This window comes from Brassica napus, chromosome A9 (assembly GCF_020379485.1).
Source record: "Brassica napus cultivar Da-Ae chromosome A9, Da-Ae, whole genome shotgun sequence".
NCBI lineage: Eukaryota > Viridiplantae > Streptophyta > Magnoliopsida > Brassicales > Brassicaceae > Brassica > Brassica napus.
In genome coordinates this window covers 3586821-3602919 of record NC_063442.1, presented here as the reverse complement: position 1 = coordinate 3602919, position 16099 = coordinate 3586821, and the positions used below count along the sequence as shown (strand labels likewise).

The following is a 16099-nucleotide window of genomic DNA, read 5'->3' as shown; positions in this document are numbered from 1 at the left end:
GCGGAAAAAATTCTCGTCCCGTGCTATTTAGTCTTTGTTATAACTATGCTAGTTTTAAGAGAGTAGCACACTAGCACATAAAATAAGTGTCTAGATCGCTAGCCCCAACCCATAAAGTGTTTATCATCATTAAATGTCTGTTCCTCAAAAAAAAAAGAAGAGTGTTAGAGCATCTGCATCAGCTCACAAAGTATTTTTTTATTATTTTTTTTACTGTTTGATTTTTGTTTTAAAAATAAAAATAAATAAATAATTAATCGGACCAATCGCGGGCTGTCACGTGCCGTGGAACCCGCGCTACAGTGATGAACCAGGTTCACTGGAAAGAACTGGAGAGAAACAGATTCATCACTATTCATTATTTTAATATTTTTTTTTTTTTGGAATCTGTGTGAACATAAGTTCACTAATGGGGGTGGTCTTATGTTTTAAAAATATAAATTACAAAGTTCAGAATTTATGGATATAGACATATATTGAGAATAATTCTTTAGTTGTAAACATTTTATGATATGATTTGCCGAAAAAAGAATTCAAAGATTTTATTCTTTATTTGTATTATCACTATCTATGAGATTATTCTCCTTCGCACTTTCATACAGGCTATATGCTCTATCTTGGCCCTGTGAGTTACCACAGGCACTTACATCTTCTGAGACATCATTTGGTAGTCAAACGTCAGAAAATAAATCTAATTTTTTTCTTACAAATGTAGAATTGTAGTATCAGAACAGACACAACAGTCAGATCCTGACATGACTTTGTACTGAATCTTGCAATAGATTGAACTACTTGCTTTGGTAAAGGAACTAGAACTATTAAAAAATTATTACAATCTCAATGTCAAATTTATATTTGGTTTTACAATTTTCACATGAGATGGCATGAAAAAGCAAAACTTACATAGAGAACTATTCCACCACTGAAGAGACCAAAAATGATGTCTGAAACAAGGACTGGTCACCTGATGCAAGTGTTGAAAGCCAGAGAGATGTTCTGACTTGGTTATGTCTCTTTTGGTCACATCAGGAGAACTCAACGCCAGGTTTCATCTTGAGAAGAGTGTTGTGACACTTTCAGGAGATGTTAGTGTTGCCACTCTTTTAAACTGTAAACAGAATGAAACCAAACTCATTGTCAGTTTATGCTACTCTCTCTTAAACACTCAGGAGATATGAGCAACAAAACATACCTTTTCTTGGTTGTACTTGTTCCTAATAGCAACAAGGATGCTTCCACTTGTGTTGAGCTGCAAATCCTCCATTGCAAGCACTGTGTTCTTAAGAGCAGGCGTCTCATATCTAGTATAGTGCTGTAGAGTTGAGTTCTGTAAGCAATAACATTCACATAAGCAAAACTCAGTAATGAAGAATAAGTTAAAAGCATTTCACAGTCAAGTAATGTGAGCTCACCCAAGGATGCTTAGATTGGTCTAGCGTCCATCTTGCTAAAAATACAGCTGAGGCAGCAATTAGAGACGGTAAGAACCTTAGAAAACTATATTCCACAAGAGTTAACTCTGCAAGATAGTTTGCTAAGGACTTCATTGACTCCATCTCAGTGTGGAGAACCTGATCAGACGCTTGAGCAGCTTGAATGAACCGCCTGAAACGCAGAAGAAGAAAATGACTTTAATATTACATACTGTTTTAGACTAAAGGTAAATGTAGCGTTTAGTGTTTTTTACCTGAGAAACGTTTTGGTGGTGGGAACTGATAACCGAAAGTGCAGAAAGTTTAAAACCTGAGTTTCCATGGCCACAACTTCGAGTCTTGTGTATGTATTGTCTGTAATGAAGCAAAACTCTTCCAACCTTGGTGCACATATCTCTTCATACTTCCTTCAGTGACTCAACAAGAAGAATGTTTTAGTTACTTCACTTGTGCTAAACTCATTGCAATGTGAATGTTAGAAGTGGGAAACTCACGAGGCTATTAGCATGCAAGTGACACCAAGCAGCTGGAGCCTACGCTTTTCAATGTAATTGTTGGACAGGAACCGATCAATAAGGTTCACTGCAAGGTAAAGCGTATCTGAAGCCAGCTTATACTCTTCAGAAACCTGCAAAGAAATAGCATTAATAGAGGTTCTTACTCTTAACAAATGCTTTGAAGTACTAAGTACCTCCACAAGCCAATCAATGAGAATCCCACGCATGCTTGGACTGATATCTCGCTGGACTTGGACCATATAGCTAGTTGAAGGTCTTTGATCAAGCTGTACAAAAAAAAAAAAAAAAAACAGAATCTCAGTATATATGTCATCATCTAATGGAAAGATAGAATAAGACATTATTTAGTTCAAACCTCTGCAACATGAAAACTGTCATACATATTTACAGCATATAAGCTACAAAACTTGGGATCTTGGTCACTGGAATCAATATCAACAGGCTTAAGATATCCTGTGACATCATAACCGTTTTCTTCTGCAAAATCCAGAGTAAATATTTGAAAAACATAGAGTTCAGTATATGCTTCATTTAGCATGATTATCTGATATGTTTATTATATTTTTCAGCATTTTTGAATTCTTTAGTTCAGTTTCTTACTTTGATCTCCGTCTTTGGAATTTGTAGCAGATTCAACCATCCTAATCTTTGACAAATCTTCTGCTAGTTTCGATTTTTCGGCATCCACATCTCGTTCTCTCTTGCTAGCCTGTCACACGTTATATGTTGAAGAGACAAGAACGCAATTCAAAACGCCAAAACCTCTCTAGATTCTTGGATGGTTATACGTATCACATCACTATATATCAATAAGAAGGTACTTCTAAGGAATGGGTTACCTTAACATTGTTCCCATCCAAACAGGCCAAAGTGTTAGTCACATCCTTGAGCACCGCACGTCTCTTATGCTGACAAACTCTTGTATCATCTGATGCCATTCTCTTTTTAAGCTTTGGTTGCTGTTTAAAAACTGGTTTCGATGGAGATATCGATGTTCCTAAGGCCTTAGCTCGTGATCTCGTGACTCTCACATTCCCTTGTCGTGTTTTCGCAGTAGAGATTGTTTCTTTGTTAGCTTTAGGTTGCCTTGAAGAACCTCTGTTCATGGTTTTATAATTAAAAAAACTCTCAACAGGTTTGCCAAGCCTGTAGAACGTAAACATAATTTAAAAAAAGTTAAACTGAGAAATTAGATTATTATAATGAAGTCTATGTTCTTCATCCTTGGACATAAGTACCATATGTAACCAAACCTATTGATCATTGTATTTCTTAACATTTCCACGAAAATAACAAGAAGAGAAGAGAAAGCAAGAGAGCGATCACTGTCTTAAAACATAGATCAATCATGAAACAGAACAGTCTAACAGATCTACAACTTCAGACAACGTGGAGAAGTGATGATACCTTCAGATCATGAAACTCGAAATTGCGAATCTCCAATGGCTAAGAGAGTTGTTGAAATAGGAGGAGGAGGAGGAGGAGCGGGATTCTGTGATCTTGTTCGAATTTTCTATATCAGAAATAAGAAAATAAATAAAAGAAAAGAAAACTAACGATTTGAACAGTTGTCAGATTATTTGAGAGTGTCAGAGTGATATCTGACACTTTGACGTCTGGTCCGTTTCAGTAAATTTCCTTTTTCTAATTTGAAGTTAAATAAAATAATCAGCCGTTACGCGCCTATTCTTCCGCGTCTGTTCTGCTAATGATAATACCGTTCTAAAACCCTAAAAGCCCATTGAGCCTATATAAAATGCACCAACAACTTTTCACCCTCCAACGAAACCTGTCGAATCTATGTTTTGTTTTGTTCAAAGCCCAATCTATGTTCTCCAATTTAAAAAAAAATGTGTGTGTTTTTATTACGCGCGAATTTTTTTTAAATAAAATTTTAAGCTAATAGAGTTTGAATCAGTGGAGTTTCAATGGATAAACAGAGAAGGAAATAGAGTTGCAGACAAACTGGCGAAAAGTGATATATTTAATCATAGTACATTTTGCTTTCATCATTTTGTTCCAAACACAATTACTATGCTTTTGCATAATGACTATGTAATTTCCAATTGAAATAATAAATCAGACGTTACAAAAAAAAAAAAAAAATTAAGCTAATAAAAAACAATGTTTGTTTATATTATATACTTGTTTTGTTTTTATTTTTTTTAGAAATAAACACGTTTATTTTATTTGAACTGAAATTGTTGAGTTTAATAGAATTTATAAATTGAGTTTAATAAAGTTAAGATGTTACAAAAAAAATTGAGTTTGACTTAACTATGTTTGAACATTGTTTAGTAAAACAAAATATTATAGCATATAAAAATTGAAGATAAATATGTAACCAGCTAAATAAAATTTAAGAAAAATTCAACAAACGCTATAAAATTCTAGGGAGGCATGAGAAGAAATAAAAATATTCTAAAAGGCAAATGACTACAAATAAATATAGTTTATGATGGTTTTCAATGAGAAGGGAAAAATTTGTTGAGGCAGCAAGGTAGACCATAAAACTCATCGTTTCGGACGTCAAGATTGTATAGTCGAAACTTCTCCCACCATTTTAGTCCACAATCTTTCTTGGCTTCATCGCTCTCACGAGACAATGTGCAATCAAGCACTATTGCTATCATTCCCGCAACCGTTGTATGTGACATGAATATCACTCTTATCACATCTTCAAACTGTTTCGTATTTACATAATCCAAGAAAAGCTCAATTTGATAAATATATTTTGATTGTTTTCACAAAGTATATAATTAAGAAAACGTACTTACCCAACTTGAGTGATGATCAGACCGCCAACCTCCGTTGTAGTATTCTCTAAAGTATTGAGGGATTGAAATAGCCATGAAAAATGAAAATCCCAAAATGAACTTCGTGTTGAAGCTGTTGAGGTTGCAAAATTGTAGAAAGCTGATGCCCGCAGAACCTACATTGCATTGAATTTGATTTTATTTTTAGTGAAAGAAAAATAAAGTATGTAAAGTGTATGAAAATGTAAATTTAATCTTGATAGCAAGTACAAGTGTGATGTGATGAAGAGACTTACACACAAAACACAAGACGATGCAGTACACGGACGCCATGATTGGTAACGGTATGGACGCGAAAAAAGCTCCAAATTTTCCTGCAGTTTGATAAATATAAATAAGAAAATATCCAGAAAATTCAATTCTACATCGACAACAATAAAAAAAATTACCGAAAATGGAGAAAAAAATCATGAAGGCAGCTGAAATTTGTATCACTCTTCGACTCCCAATCTTAGTCATTGCCAAAAGTCCAACATTTTCTCTGAACATTAAGTTGACCATTTAACAAGAATACATAAGAAATTAATAAATGCTCAAGAAATAAAATTTAATTTGGAGATGAGGTTTGTTACGTTGATGTTGTGATCCCTGAGACGCCTCCAAGCATGCCGTTGAGTAATACTCCAACTCCCTACAAAATATGCAATCATATATTCAAAAGATGATGATAAAACATAATTAACAAAAGGTTAAAAGCAATGCGACTAAGTAAGTTCTTCTTAGACTAACCAGCCAGCCAGTACCACGGCTGATAACTGATGGTGGGATCGGCGTCGCACTTCCATATCTTGCAGATGCGTAGAACAAACCGGTCGACTGCAAGAATATGTAACACTTGCACTCTTCATTGTAATAGTAAATTAAACTTCATGTGTCCTTGATTTCAGTATTTTAGTACTAAAGATTTCAAATGATCAATTTCATATAAAAAACGAAAGAGTAACCTCAAATAGAGTGACGAAAGAGGCAGCCATCATCGCGAAAGAATCAGTGAAATGGAAGGTTGGGCTTCCCCATTGGAAAGGATATGGTAAGTATATCCTATTGTAATTCACATAAAGAGAATATAGAAACAATAAAGTTGTAACTAAATAGTGAAATCCCCTAAAATATAACATTCAGGTGGAAGAACTGACCATGGAGTGTTGGTGATAAGACCATTACGGTCTGTACGGCAACTGATTTGAGTAGTTTGAGACTTATGGTTGTATACACCACTCGATGTGAGTAACAGAGCTAACAACCAAACCAATGGAATGCACATCATCATCCCATAACGGTCACATCTTGATCCATCCCAAATCACCCCTTTCTTCATCTTCAGAAAGCGCGGTAAGTACTACATTACACAAAGAAAAATATGGACGTTCATTAAGTTTTGTACGTGGACTTGTATTGTATATTCAAAATGATTTATAGTTTGTTTTACATAATCATGTGTGATAAAAAGAAGGACCAATTGTTTAGAGCTTTACCTGGGTGACTAAAACAAGAAAGATCAACCCGGGAAGTCCCACTTCAACGCATCTCGCCAACTAGAAAAAAGACTACATGATAAAAATCAACAGTATAAAGTTTTCAATAACCAACAAATGAGTGCATATAAAACATACCAAAGGGAAGCCAATTTGGTAGAGTCCTAGTCCAGCAAACGTTGTCAAAGGAGCAATTGAGAGTGGGCTTAGAAATCTAATGATCACACAACCAAAAATATAGTTCTCTTAAGTGTCCGAGTTCCAGTTCAGATAAAGCAAAATAATATTAAGTATTTACCTGGCGATGTTTCTCCATAGGCCTAAGAAACATACAAGAACTTGGAAACAGCCGGCGATAATCAGAGCCCCTTGTATGCTTCTCAATGTTTCCACAAATCTCTGATAAATTATGTGATAAAACCGTTATCATTAGTGAATTTTAGTTTGTAAGAATAAATGATGAAACTAATTTTAAGACTTACTTCAAAAGGATCAGTGTAGTAAGCGAAGCGAGTTGAGGAAATGATGGAAGTGATAGGTATGATATATGCATAAGAAGGAGCAGCTATCACAGGCAATCGAGTTCCAAAGAAAGACTGGAACAATGTTGTTAATCCAGACACAAATAGCATTGTTTGTATAACTCTAGCCTTCTCTGCCTGAGAAATGTACAATTCATTAATAAGAAATAATTAAGACAAAGATACGTTCAAAAAAAGTTAAGACATAAAGAAACTGAAAAAATTATATATATAATGAATTGAATAATATAAAACATGTTAATGTTGAATGCTCATTTTTATGATTCTATAATTCTGTAAGATACCATTAAAAACGAGCGTATATATGTAAACTACCACTCAAATGGCTCCAAAATGATTTTTTTTTTTTAGAAAAAAAAAACCCATGATTGTAAAATCAAAATCTAGAAGCCTGAATTTTATAGGCGTTGGGATCTGTTAATAATTATGAAAAATATATTTATAGAAGTCTTAAACTTTTCTAAACTTCATACCTTATGAAACAATGAAATTATATGAAAGCACACACATAATAATTAAGTTAGATCAACACGTACATCACCACCTCCCATGTGTGGAACCAAAAGGCTTGGAATAAGAACCGTGATGCCAAGACTCAACAAGTAATGCTGGAAACCCAACACTAACGCTTCAACTGCAACACCAGAACAATATTAGTTACACACAAAAGTTGTTTGAAAATAAGCAAACTAAATTAATAAAACGTTTTTTTTTTGTTAAAACATACACCAAGGAGGAGGACTGTTGACACAATACTGAATTCCAGGGAGTTGTTCTTTCACCGGGTGGGGCTGTAACTCCACCGTTCTATTGCCTCCTCCACTATTGTTACTGTTTCCTCCACCGCCGTTACCTCCTCCTCTGTTGTTATTGTTTCCGCCACCACCGTTACCCCCTCCACTGTTATTGTTTCCGCCACCGCCGTTTCCACCTCCACTGTTGTTATTGTTTCCACCACCGCCGTTGCCCCCTCCATTTGCCATGGACGTGGTTGAATTTTTGTCTTCTATATTCAAAATAAGTAGACCAAAATAAAGTGTATCGATTACTTTGTATCATGTAGTGTAAATATTGTATCTACATTAATATAACATGTTTATCAAATTATATGAACTTACTTTTAAAAGGGAATCCACGTGAGAGGAAGATCGACAAAGCTTTCTTTGTTTTGGAGGATCTAGTCGAAGGGTTGAGAGAATTTGAAAGAGATAAGCCGAGAAGGTATAGAGTGAATGAAAAGTCAAGAAGGTTTCCGTTTAAACTCTTTAACGTTTCACAACTTATAAACGAAAAAACAAATTTATGATTTAAATTGTTTGAGTGACTACATTTTTTTCAATTAATGTGGTAATAAAAGGCTTGATAATGTCCGTTTTGGTACATGGAATTTGAAATACAAATCCTTTGAGATTTAATTGACCGTATAACAGATCCAGAGATTTTGAAACAACATTTCATCTGATTTTTTTTGAAAAACAAAGTTTTTTTTTTTGTAAAAATAAAAAACAAGTTATTTACTGACATATACTACATTCGCACTTGTTTAATACAAATGAATATATGCGTACATCAACTATGTTATACCTGTCTTATAGTCAGTGACTCAGTGGATTTTTTTTTTGCGTTTACAACTCATAATTAACTTGTCCTCAAGTCCTAGCTATCGCATTCAAGTTATCCAGCACCTGTTGCATGGATGGTCGATTCTTCGGGTCTTCCTCAAGGCATTGTTTAATAATCTCGCACATACGTATCCCCTCTTGAATAGGATAGCTATTCTCTAAATCCGGATCGATCATCTTAGCAATGCTTTCATTGTCATTTCGTATTTCTAGAATTATGCGCCGCATTTTTAAACCAGTTAACATCTGGAGCAGTATAGCACCAAAGCTGTACACATCCCCCGACATGTCCAACTTCCCTGTATTTAGTAATAGCAAACTCGCAAGGTCAGTGTCTTTATAATTCAATGGTTATTTAAAAACTTTGGGGAGGAGCAAGGGGAACATTTGTTGCCTGATAATATGTATTCGGGAGGTGCATAATCTAAGGAGGGGACGTGTGTCCCTTCTTCACAGTAAGGTAGGTTTTCGAGTCCGAAATACGAAACTCTTGCGTTGAACTCCTGCATACCCCTCAAATGATGTCATTTATAAGGAAAGGGAACAAGTTTTCAAGAGAAAAAGGTGTATAAATTAGGCCCATATGTGTTTGTGTAAATGCTTTTAGTACAAGTTATGAGAGACGCTTTCCACCGGAAACAAACAATGATCATCTGTATAAAAAAAATGTAGCTACCAAATTTCTAGCAAAGGGAATGCAAATCCATACCAAATCGAGAAGGATTTTAGAAGCGGTGATATATCTGCGAGAGAGACTGGTTTTCTTCCAAGAGTGCAAGAAAGCAAGACACTGAGCCACTCCTATGGATATGTTAAGTCGCGTCTCCCAGGGCAATGACTTTGGACGATTCTCTGTGAGAGAATGTATCAATATCAACCATGCATCGAAGCCGAAAAGGAGATGAATGCATTATAAACTTTGGCTTAACGTCTTTACCTCTATAGATGTAGTTTTTTAAGCTTCCGTTTGGAAAGTATTCAGCAACAATGAACAACGTACGATGATCCGAACCATAGCCAATGAGCTTCACCAGGCTTGGATTGGATGAGAGTTACGTCGTAGAAACTCTAGGTCAATCTATAAATCTCGGTTTATATTCAGCTAGTATTTTTATGGGCAAATCTCATAAATAACATTTTTTAGTTTTTATCATTAAAATAGTCTTCAAAAAACAAAAATCTCCAAAATGGCATTTTATCAATCAGTAAAAGTACTAAATCCCAAGTTATAATCACTTTATCCAAACAAAAAAAAAAGTATTTTTACTTTTTTAACAAGATTACTTTGATGATTTTCCTCTTTATTTGCTATTTTTTAATTAAAAGCTTAATTTAATGCTATCTTATTGATATCAGATTGTTCATATCCAATATGCTAAGTAGTTTATTTAATTTATCAGAGTGTTTTTTCTATTTTTATTTCTTTCAAGTACTTGGTTATTTTGTTTATCAATTATAAATATATGTTTATCATCTGACACTAAAAAATCATAACTACTTACAAGCCAATCTTGCAAATCTTGATCAAGATCCTTGAACATGTAACATCTCTTAACCGCTACAGCCATGCCAACCCCTTCCTTGGCTGGAGATAACGTCTTGGGGTTGATGTATCCCCTGACATGGCTGCCAAAGCTATCTCCTATTACCATCTCCTTTCGAAAATCGTTAGTTGCTTTCTTCAGCTCTGCCACCGTGAAGACTTTCACACGCTCTTCCGCTGTACATAGATAGTATTTAAAAATGGAAATAATATCCTATATACATGTCAAATACACTGAGATTTTTTATATATATACTTACCTGAAATAGGATCAAGCTGCTCCTTGGAAGCTGAGAGACAGTTCCCCATTCTGATTCTCTCTGATGGAGAAGACGATTTACTTTTTTTTTATGTACATTCTTCTTAGATCTTCGATAGAGTAAAGACAACCAATAAGCTGGTATGTGTTATAACAAGTCAACGTAAACGCGTTGAAAGATACCGAGTGGGATCCGCGTTGCGTTTCTGACAAAGTCATCTATTTTATGGTGAGATATACGACGTCATTTTTGTCACCGAGTGTGATCCGCGTTTCATTGTGTCTCGACTCTCGATGGTCCAAGTCTAAGAGTGGATTTGTAGATCATTTCTTTTGTTAACAACCTTTAGCTAACAAAATCTTCTGGTTCCTAGTAGTCTTTTCTTTTGTCAACCTTAGTAGTCTTTATATTGTAAATTTGTTATTATAACTTGATAAGCTATTTACGCTATATATATATGGTGTATCACATTTTTTTTCCTTTGTGTAACCTACCACAGGCTGCAACATTTTAAATTCCTTGCCAAATCAAGTACAGCTTCTTCTGCCTTATCCATTAGAGAAATGTTTCTTATATGGTTGGTTCTTTTTTAACTATGATATATAATCTTATGTAAACCTTTTTCTTTCCTTGTCTATGTGCACAGGCAATGCATACACCACCCAAGAAATTCCGACTCTTGTATGTTACATGCAATTTCTCGTTAGAACCAAAACATGGCTAATTCAACATTTTTTCCGTGCAAACCTCCATATTCGTATACATGTCTGAATAATGATGAACAGTGAATATGTTTTCTCCATCCACTGCTTTTTATATATAATTCTATGAATTGTTTCGTGAACTATGGTTTTCTTTATCTTTTTACAGGCTTCCTAATGAACATGTCACTGTTACATGAATCATGTACATCAATGCTTTGCACGGGTCCTGGTTAATAAGGCTGAGGTGGATATGAGTAATAAGATAAGGTATCATATTTAACAGAGTTGTCAGTGGAAAACGATTTCAACTTGTATTCGATGACATTTCCATGTGAGTCATTAGCACAGGAGGGGCGGGCCTAAAATAAGTAAATGGATAATTTAACAATAAAAACAGAGACAAAGTTGAATTAAATGTAAGTTTCTCATCGTCTTTTCTCTCTCAGTTCCCAACTATTATTGTTGATTAGTTAGACAGTTCTTTGTTGTTTTCTCTAGATTAAAGAAGCTTATGTAAAAAAAAAAAAACTTTTTTCGTTTGGTGCTGAGCCACTTGATTGTTTTCTGATTAACATGGTATAACTGTAGCGGCATGATCAAAAAGCCCAAAGGGTTTCAGGTCCTTACTTTACCAGAAGCAAATCTTAAGTCGACAAGCGATTCTATCATCTGTCTTTGTGAACATATCAGTTGAGTTTTGAGGGGATCTTTGTGCTACTATGGTTTGATGAACTTAGACCACCGGCCAACTAAGTTAACTCATGATTCAGGAATTGAGAACTCTTGTCAAAGAAAAACTATTTCTAATAGCTATATACATTAATTGTTTTAACTTTGGCTTTGAACTACGCAATTTTACTATTTATCTAATATAACATTTAACTATATGAATATAAAGAACCTCAAATGTTTTTCTCTTTTACTATATGATTAAATCTAATAATAAGATTATCGATACTTTAAGTGTATGGAGAGATGGACTAATGAGGCCAGTGGGTCCGTAAAAGAGTACGTAAAAGAAGTGTACAAGGAGGAGGAGACACATGCATGATCCTTCCTCTCGCCTTCTTCCTTTCTTTCCGTTCGTTACCCACTGACCCCCACGTTTCCGACGGTATGTTCGAATTCGCCTTTAAGTTCCTAATCAACATTTTCTGCTAATCTTATAATAGTATGAGAACATCAAATGCTTATCCTTTTCCGGTTTAGTTTGGTTTGATGATTACTTATGAGGGATTAGGTTTTCATATTTAGTGTTTAATAACAATTTAAGTTTTATTTTTTCTTTTAGTAGAAAACGCCTGGTTTTAATTATGTAAACGGGACGGGACGTGCTGAAAACCATAAAAACCTAATGAATATCGAGAAATACATTTCCTCAGAAAATGGAAATAATAGAATTAGTTGCCTTTTCTTGGGCTGGTAAATATGACAAGAAGACGCAATTCTGAACTTATGTGGCCGATTTTGCAAACCGCATTCTTAGCCAGTGAACGGCTCCCTTCATAGCTTACACAATTCTCAGTTCTATAATCAAACATACAGCCAAGAAAAAGAAGAAAAAAAAAGCGCACGAAGAGACAAATCAATGAAGACAAAAGCTTAAAAATGTTTTAGAAAAGGAGATTAAAAAAAAAACTATTTGAACTTTGTTTTTGGTGTAACACATGCCACGCCACGATAAAAACAATTCTCCTCCTAGTCTCAAGCTTTCTACAGTTATCATAATTAATCAGATATGTCACGTAGATTCAGATCAGATGTAAGAGAATAGTAAACACACATCTCAAATTATTTTCATAATGTTAGCTAGACTCAAGTGTTTACATGTGTCAATGGCATGTGGATAATAGATTATCGTTGCATGATTACGTTTAGTGTTCTTTCTTCCTATGGTTGTGTTATTCGATCTTCCCCAGTCATCGCCTCACCGAGATATGACTATATAAACAGTATTAAAAATATCATTAAAGATTGCAAAAAGTGCCGGAAGTACCCTCAACAAGGTCACTATCCCACATGGGATACGCAAACTACGTACATGAGTGGCGCACACTCGTAATATATAGCAACCTCCAAGGGTAATTTAATAGCTCTATCCCCTTATAAGCAAATGCTCCAACTCTCTTCGTTAGATACAAACACTCATCTCTTTTCTCTCATCGGCTTCCTTCAAAATGGTAGGCGTAACTGTCGTGTCTCTCTTCCTACTTCTCATCACCACCGCCGCCAATTCCGCCGTCGTCTCTTTCCGTGACGGTAAGCTTTAATTACACGTATATACAATAATAGCAACACCTTAATTACTCCATACACAATCGTCCATTACATAATGCATTTTTCACTTTTTTACTCTACTACAATAGTACTAAAACGAAGTTACAGTTTTAGTTAGAGTACAATATCAACCCCAGTTTCCCAGACATCCCGCATAATGTTTTTGGACATATACAACCACTGAAGTTGAATGGGTCCACCACGAAAAGCTAATCCATGTTGTACACAGGCCCACTTAGGCTGTCATTCGGACACACGTCACGTGCATATTCATCCTTCTTTATTTTATTTCTTTAAAAAAGTTGCTAATATTGTAAAGGGTATTTTGGTAACTTGCAACAGGGATATTACCAAACGGTGACTTTGAGTTAGGACCAAAACCATCTGACATAAAAGGAACCGAAGTGTTGAACAAGATGGCAATCCCAAACTGGGAAGTCACAGGATTCGTTGAGTACATAAGCTCAGGACACAAACAAGGAGACATGCTTCTCGTTGTCCCCGCAGGAAAATTCGCAGTCAGGCTAGGAAACGAAGCATCGATAAAGCAAAGACTCAAAGTGGTTAAAGGAATGTATTACTCGCTCACGTTCAGTGCCGCGAGGACGTGCGCTCAAGACGAAAGACTCAACATCTCTGTGGCGCCTGACTCGGGCGTGATTCCTGTCCAGACTGTGTACAGTAGCAGTGGGTGGGATCTCTACGCTTGGGCGTTTCAAGCGGAGAGCGAGGTCGCTGAGGTAGTCATTCATAATCCAGGTCAAGAAGAGGATCCAGCTTGTGGACCACTCATTGATGGTGTTGCCATGAGATCTCTTTACCCTCCCCGTCCTACTAACAGTAAGTAATTACTATATTTATTTTAGCAAAAAAAAGTAATCATATTTAATCTGTTTTTATTTAAAAAAATTCAACATCTAATTACGAGCAAAACTGACCCGGACATAGCACCATGAGATATTGGTATTGACCCTCAAAAATTCTTAAAATGTTTGCCTCAAAAAATTTTATGAACTTGTTAATCAAACAACACTCGGTTTGGTCAGATTAGTTTCGGTTTAGTAATGGAAGAGATGATTTATCCATGTTTGATATAACAGAAAATATTTTGAAAAACGGAGGATTTGAAGAAGGTCCATTAGTATTACCCGGAGCCACCACAGGAGTTCTAATCCCACCGTTCATAGAAGACGACCACTCTCCATTACCTGGTTGGATGGTGGAGTCTCTCAAAGCCGTCAAGTACGTAGACACAGAGCACTTCTCAATCCCACAAGGTCGCCGAGCCATTGAGCTAGTAGCGGGAAAAGAGAGCGCCATAGCTCAAGTGGCTAGGACCGTCATTGGGAAGACTTATGTACTGTCGTTTGCGGTTGGAGACGCCAACAACGCTTGCAAAGGATCAATGGTGGTTGAGGCTTTTGCAGGAAGAGATACGCTTAAGGTACCTTACGAGTCGCGTGGAACTGGAGGGTTTAAGCGAGCCTCTATACGGTTTGTGGCTGTTTCGACCCGAACTAGAGTTATGTTTTACAGCACGTTCTATGCTATGAGGAGTGATGATTTCTCTTCTTTGTGTGGGCCTGTGATTGATGACGTCAAGCTTCTAAGCGTTCGTAAGCCGTAGATGAATGAATGTTATAACATGAAGTGAAGTGTGTGGGCTTTATTTTTTATAATATGGTCTTTTTGATTTTATTCAAAAAGAGATGTTTATTTACGAGGTAGGGTTCGTTTTTTTTTTTTTTGTCATTGATTCAACCTAACGGAAAAAGTGCCAGGAATACAAACTGCAAACAAAATGAAAAAGACAAACACCAGTAGGTGCTTTTTAAAAGTAAACAAAACAGAAACTTCTGCAGATGAAGCTAACCAAGGAAGCTTATATAGGGTTCGTTTATATAGGCAGATGGGCCCTGCTTATATTGTATTTACTTGTATGAGAAGGCAAGAGAAACGTTGCCGTTTACGTTTCATAGAGCGTTGCCACGAATTGCCCCAAGAAACACTAAGCACCACTCTGTGCTCAAAAGCACCAGATGTGCTTCTCAAAAACTCCTCAGGAATAATCCTCTTCTTAAACCAAGAAACCAAACCAGTAACAGCGACAAACAATACAGGCATTAGAAGAGAAAGCACCATTCCAAGAGATTTCATGTCCTTTAAGAAAGATGTGTAAGAACCATCAATGCTCTATGGCTTTGAAGCTAAAGATGTCTTGGCTGGCTCAACCTTCACCGGTGCAGCAGAATCCATAGCTCTTGATCTAAAACTCAAGCTGGTGACTACCCAAGTCCTTGGCTTTGGTTTAGTCACAGTTGCTGATTCTCGACTCGAACAGAAATAACAACAAATGAACTATCTGTTTTGTGGAATTCACATGAGACAAACCAAAACAACAGTAAGGAGCCTCACATGTAGTCCAGACCATAATTTTTAGAGAACAAACTCAAAGAAAAACATCTAAAAAAACATTATATATTAGCTCATGGATCATAGTCCAATCTGTCTTGATACACAAGTAAAATAAAAAAAATTACTAAATAAATAGTTCAATTGTATTTTGACCCAAAAAAAAAAATAGTTCAATTGTATTATCATAACTAAACACAATCAGATGTGAGCAAAAAAAAGGAAAAACACAATTAGATAATGATAGAACAGGGAAGACGAGACAGATACAGGAGTTAAGGTTCACCAACTAGGCTCTGAAGAAGATCTTTGTAGAATTGGAAATTTTCTAATTTTCTTACCGCTTCAGAAAACGAGTCGTCGGGGGTTAAGGATACAATAAAACGTAAATTTTAGCAATTTGGCATGGGTTGCTGGGCTCACTTTAACCTATATAATTTCTTGTATAAGAAGGCAAGAGAAACGGTGCCCTTTTATGTTTTATATAGAGCTCTATA

General features: G+C 35.7%; 3 protein-coding genes and 1 pseudogene across 4 annotated transcripts; 1 reads left to right on the top strand and 3 right to left on the bottom strand.

Annotated features, from left to right (window-relative positions):
• Positions 1-907: 907 nt before the first annotated feature.
• Positions 908-3815, bottom strand: LOC106364031 (cyclin-A2-1). 2 transcript variants are annotated; one of them, XM_013803679.3, is made up of 10 exons: positions 3359-3815; positions 2791-3097; positions 2552-2660; positions 2307-2428; positions 2125-2217; positions 1928-2061; positions 1688-1840; positions 1413-1605; positions 1193-1327; positions 908-1108 (listed from the first exon to the last, which is right to left on the bottom strand). In XM_013803679.3, exons 2-10 carry the CDS (start codon positions 3055-3057, stop codon positions 1049-1051), a joined length of 1266 nt encoding a protein of 421 aa, XP_013659133.2. In that variant the 5' UTR covers positions 3058-3097; positions 3359-3815; the 3' UTR covers positions 908-1048. The 2 variants fall into 2 exon arrangements, with proteins under 2 accessions (XP_013659133.2, XP_048595362.1); XM_048739405.1 differs by lacking the exon at positions 3359-3815 and having other exon boundaries at positions 1928-2217; positions 2791-3112.
• Positions 3816-4146: 331 nt separating this feature from the next.
• LOC125577715 lies at positions 4147-8244 on the bottom strand (annotated as a pseudogene).
• A 40-nt stretch (positions 8245-8284) lies between these two features.
• On the bottom strand, positions 8285-10406 carry LOC106365897 (probable serine/threonine-protein kinase PIX13). Its single transcript, XM_048739404.1, is given in 7 exon segments — positions 8285-8705; positions 8801-8909; positions 9116-9258; positions 9344-9449; positions 9452-9484; positions 9909-10126; positions 10210-10406. Coding segments are annotated over 7 exon segments (930 nt in total). The 5' UTR covers positions 10259-10406; the 3' UTR covers positions 8285-8433.
• A 2590-nt stretch (positions 10407-12996) lies between these two features.
• Positions 12997-14910, top strand: LOC106364030. The gene is made up of 3 exons (XM_013803678.3): positions 12997-13172; positions 13533-14030; positions 14291-14910. Exons 1-3 carry the CDS (start codon positions 13091-13093, stop codon positions 14815-14817), a joined length of 1107 nt encoding a protein of 368 aa, XP_013659132.2. The 5' UTR covers positions 12997-13090; the 3' UTR covers positions 14818-14910.
• Positions 14911-16099: the final 1189 nt, after the last annotated feature.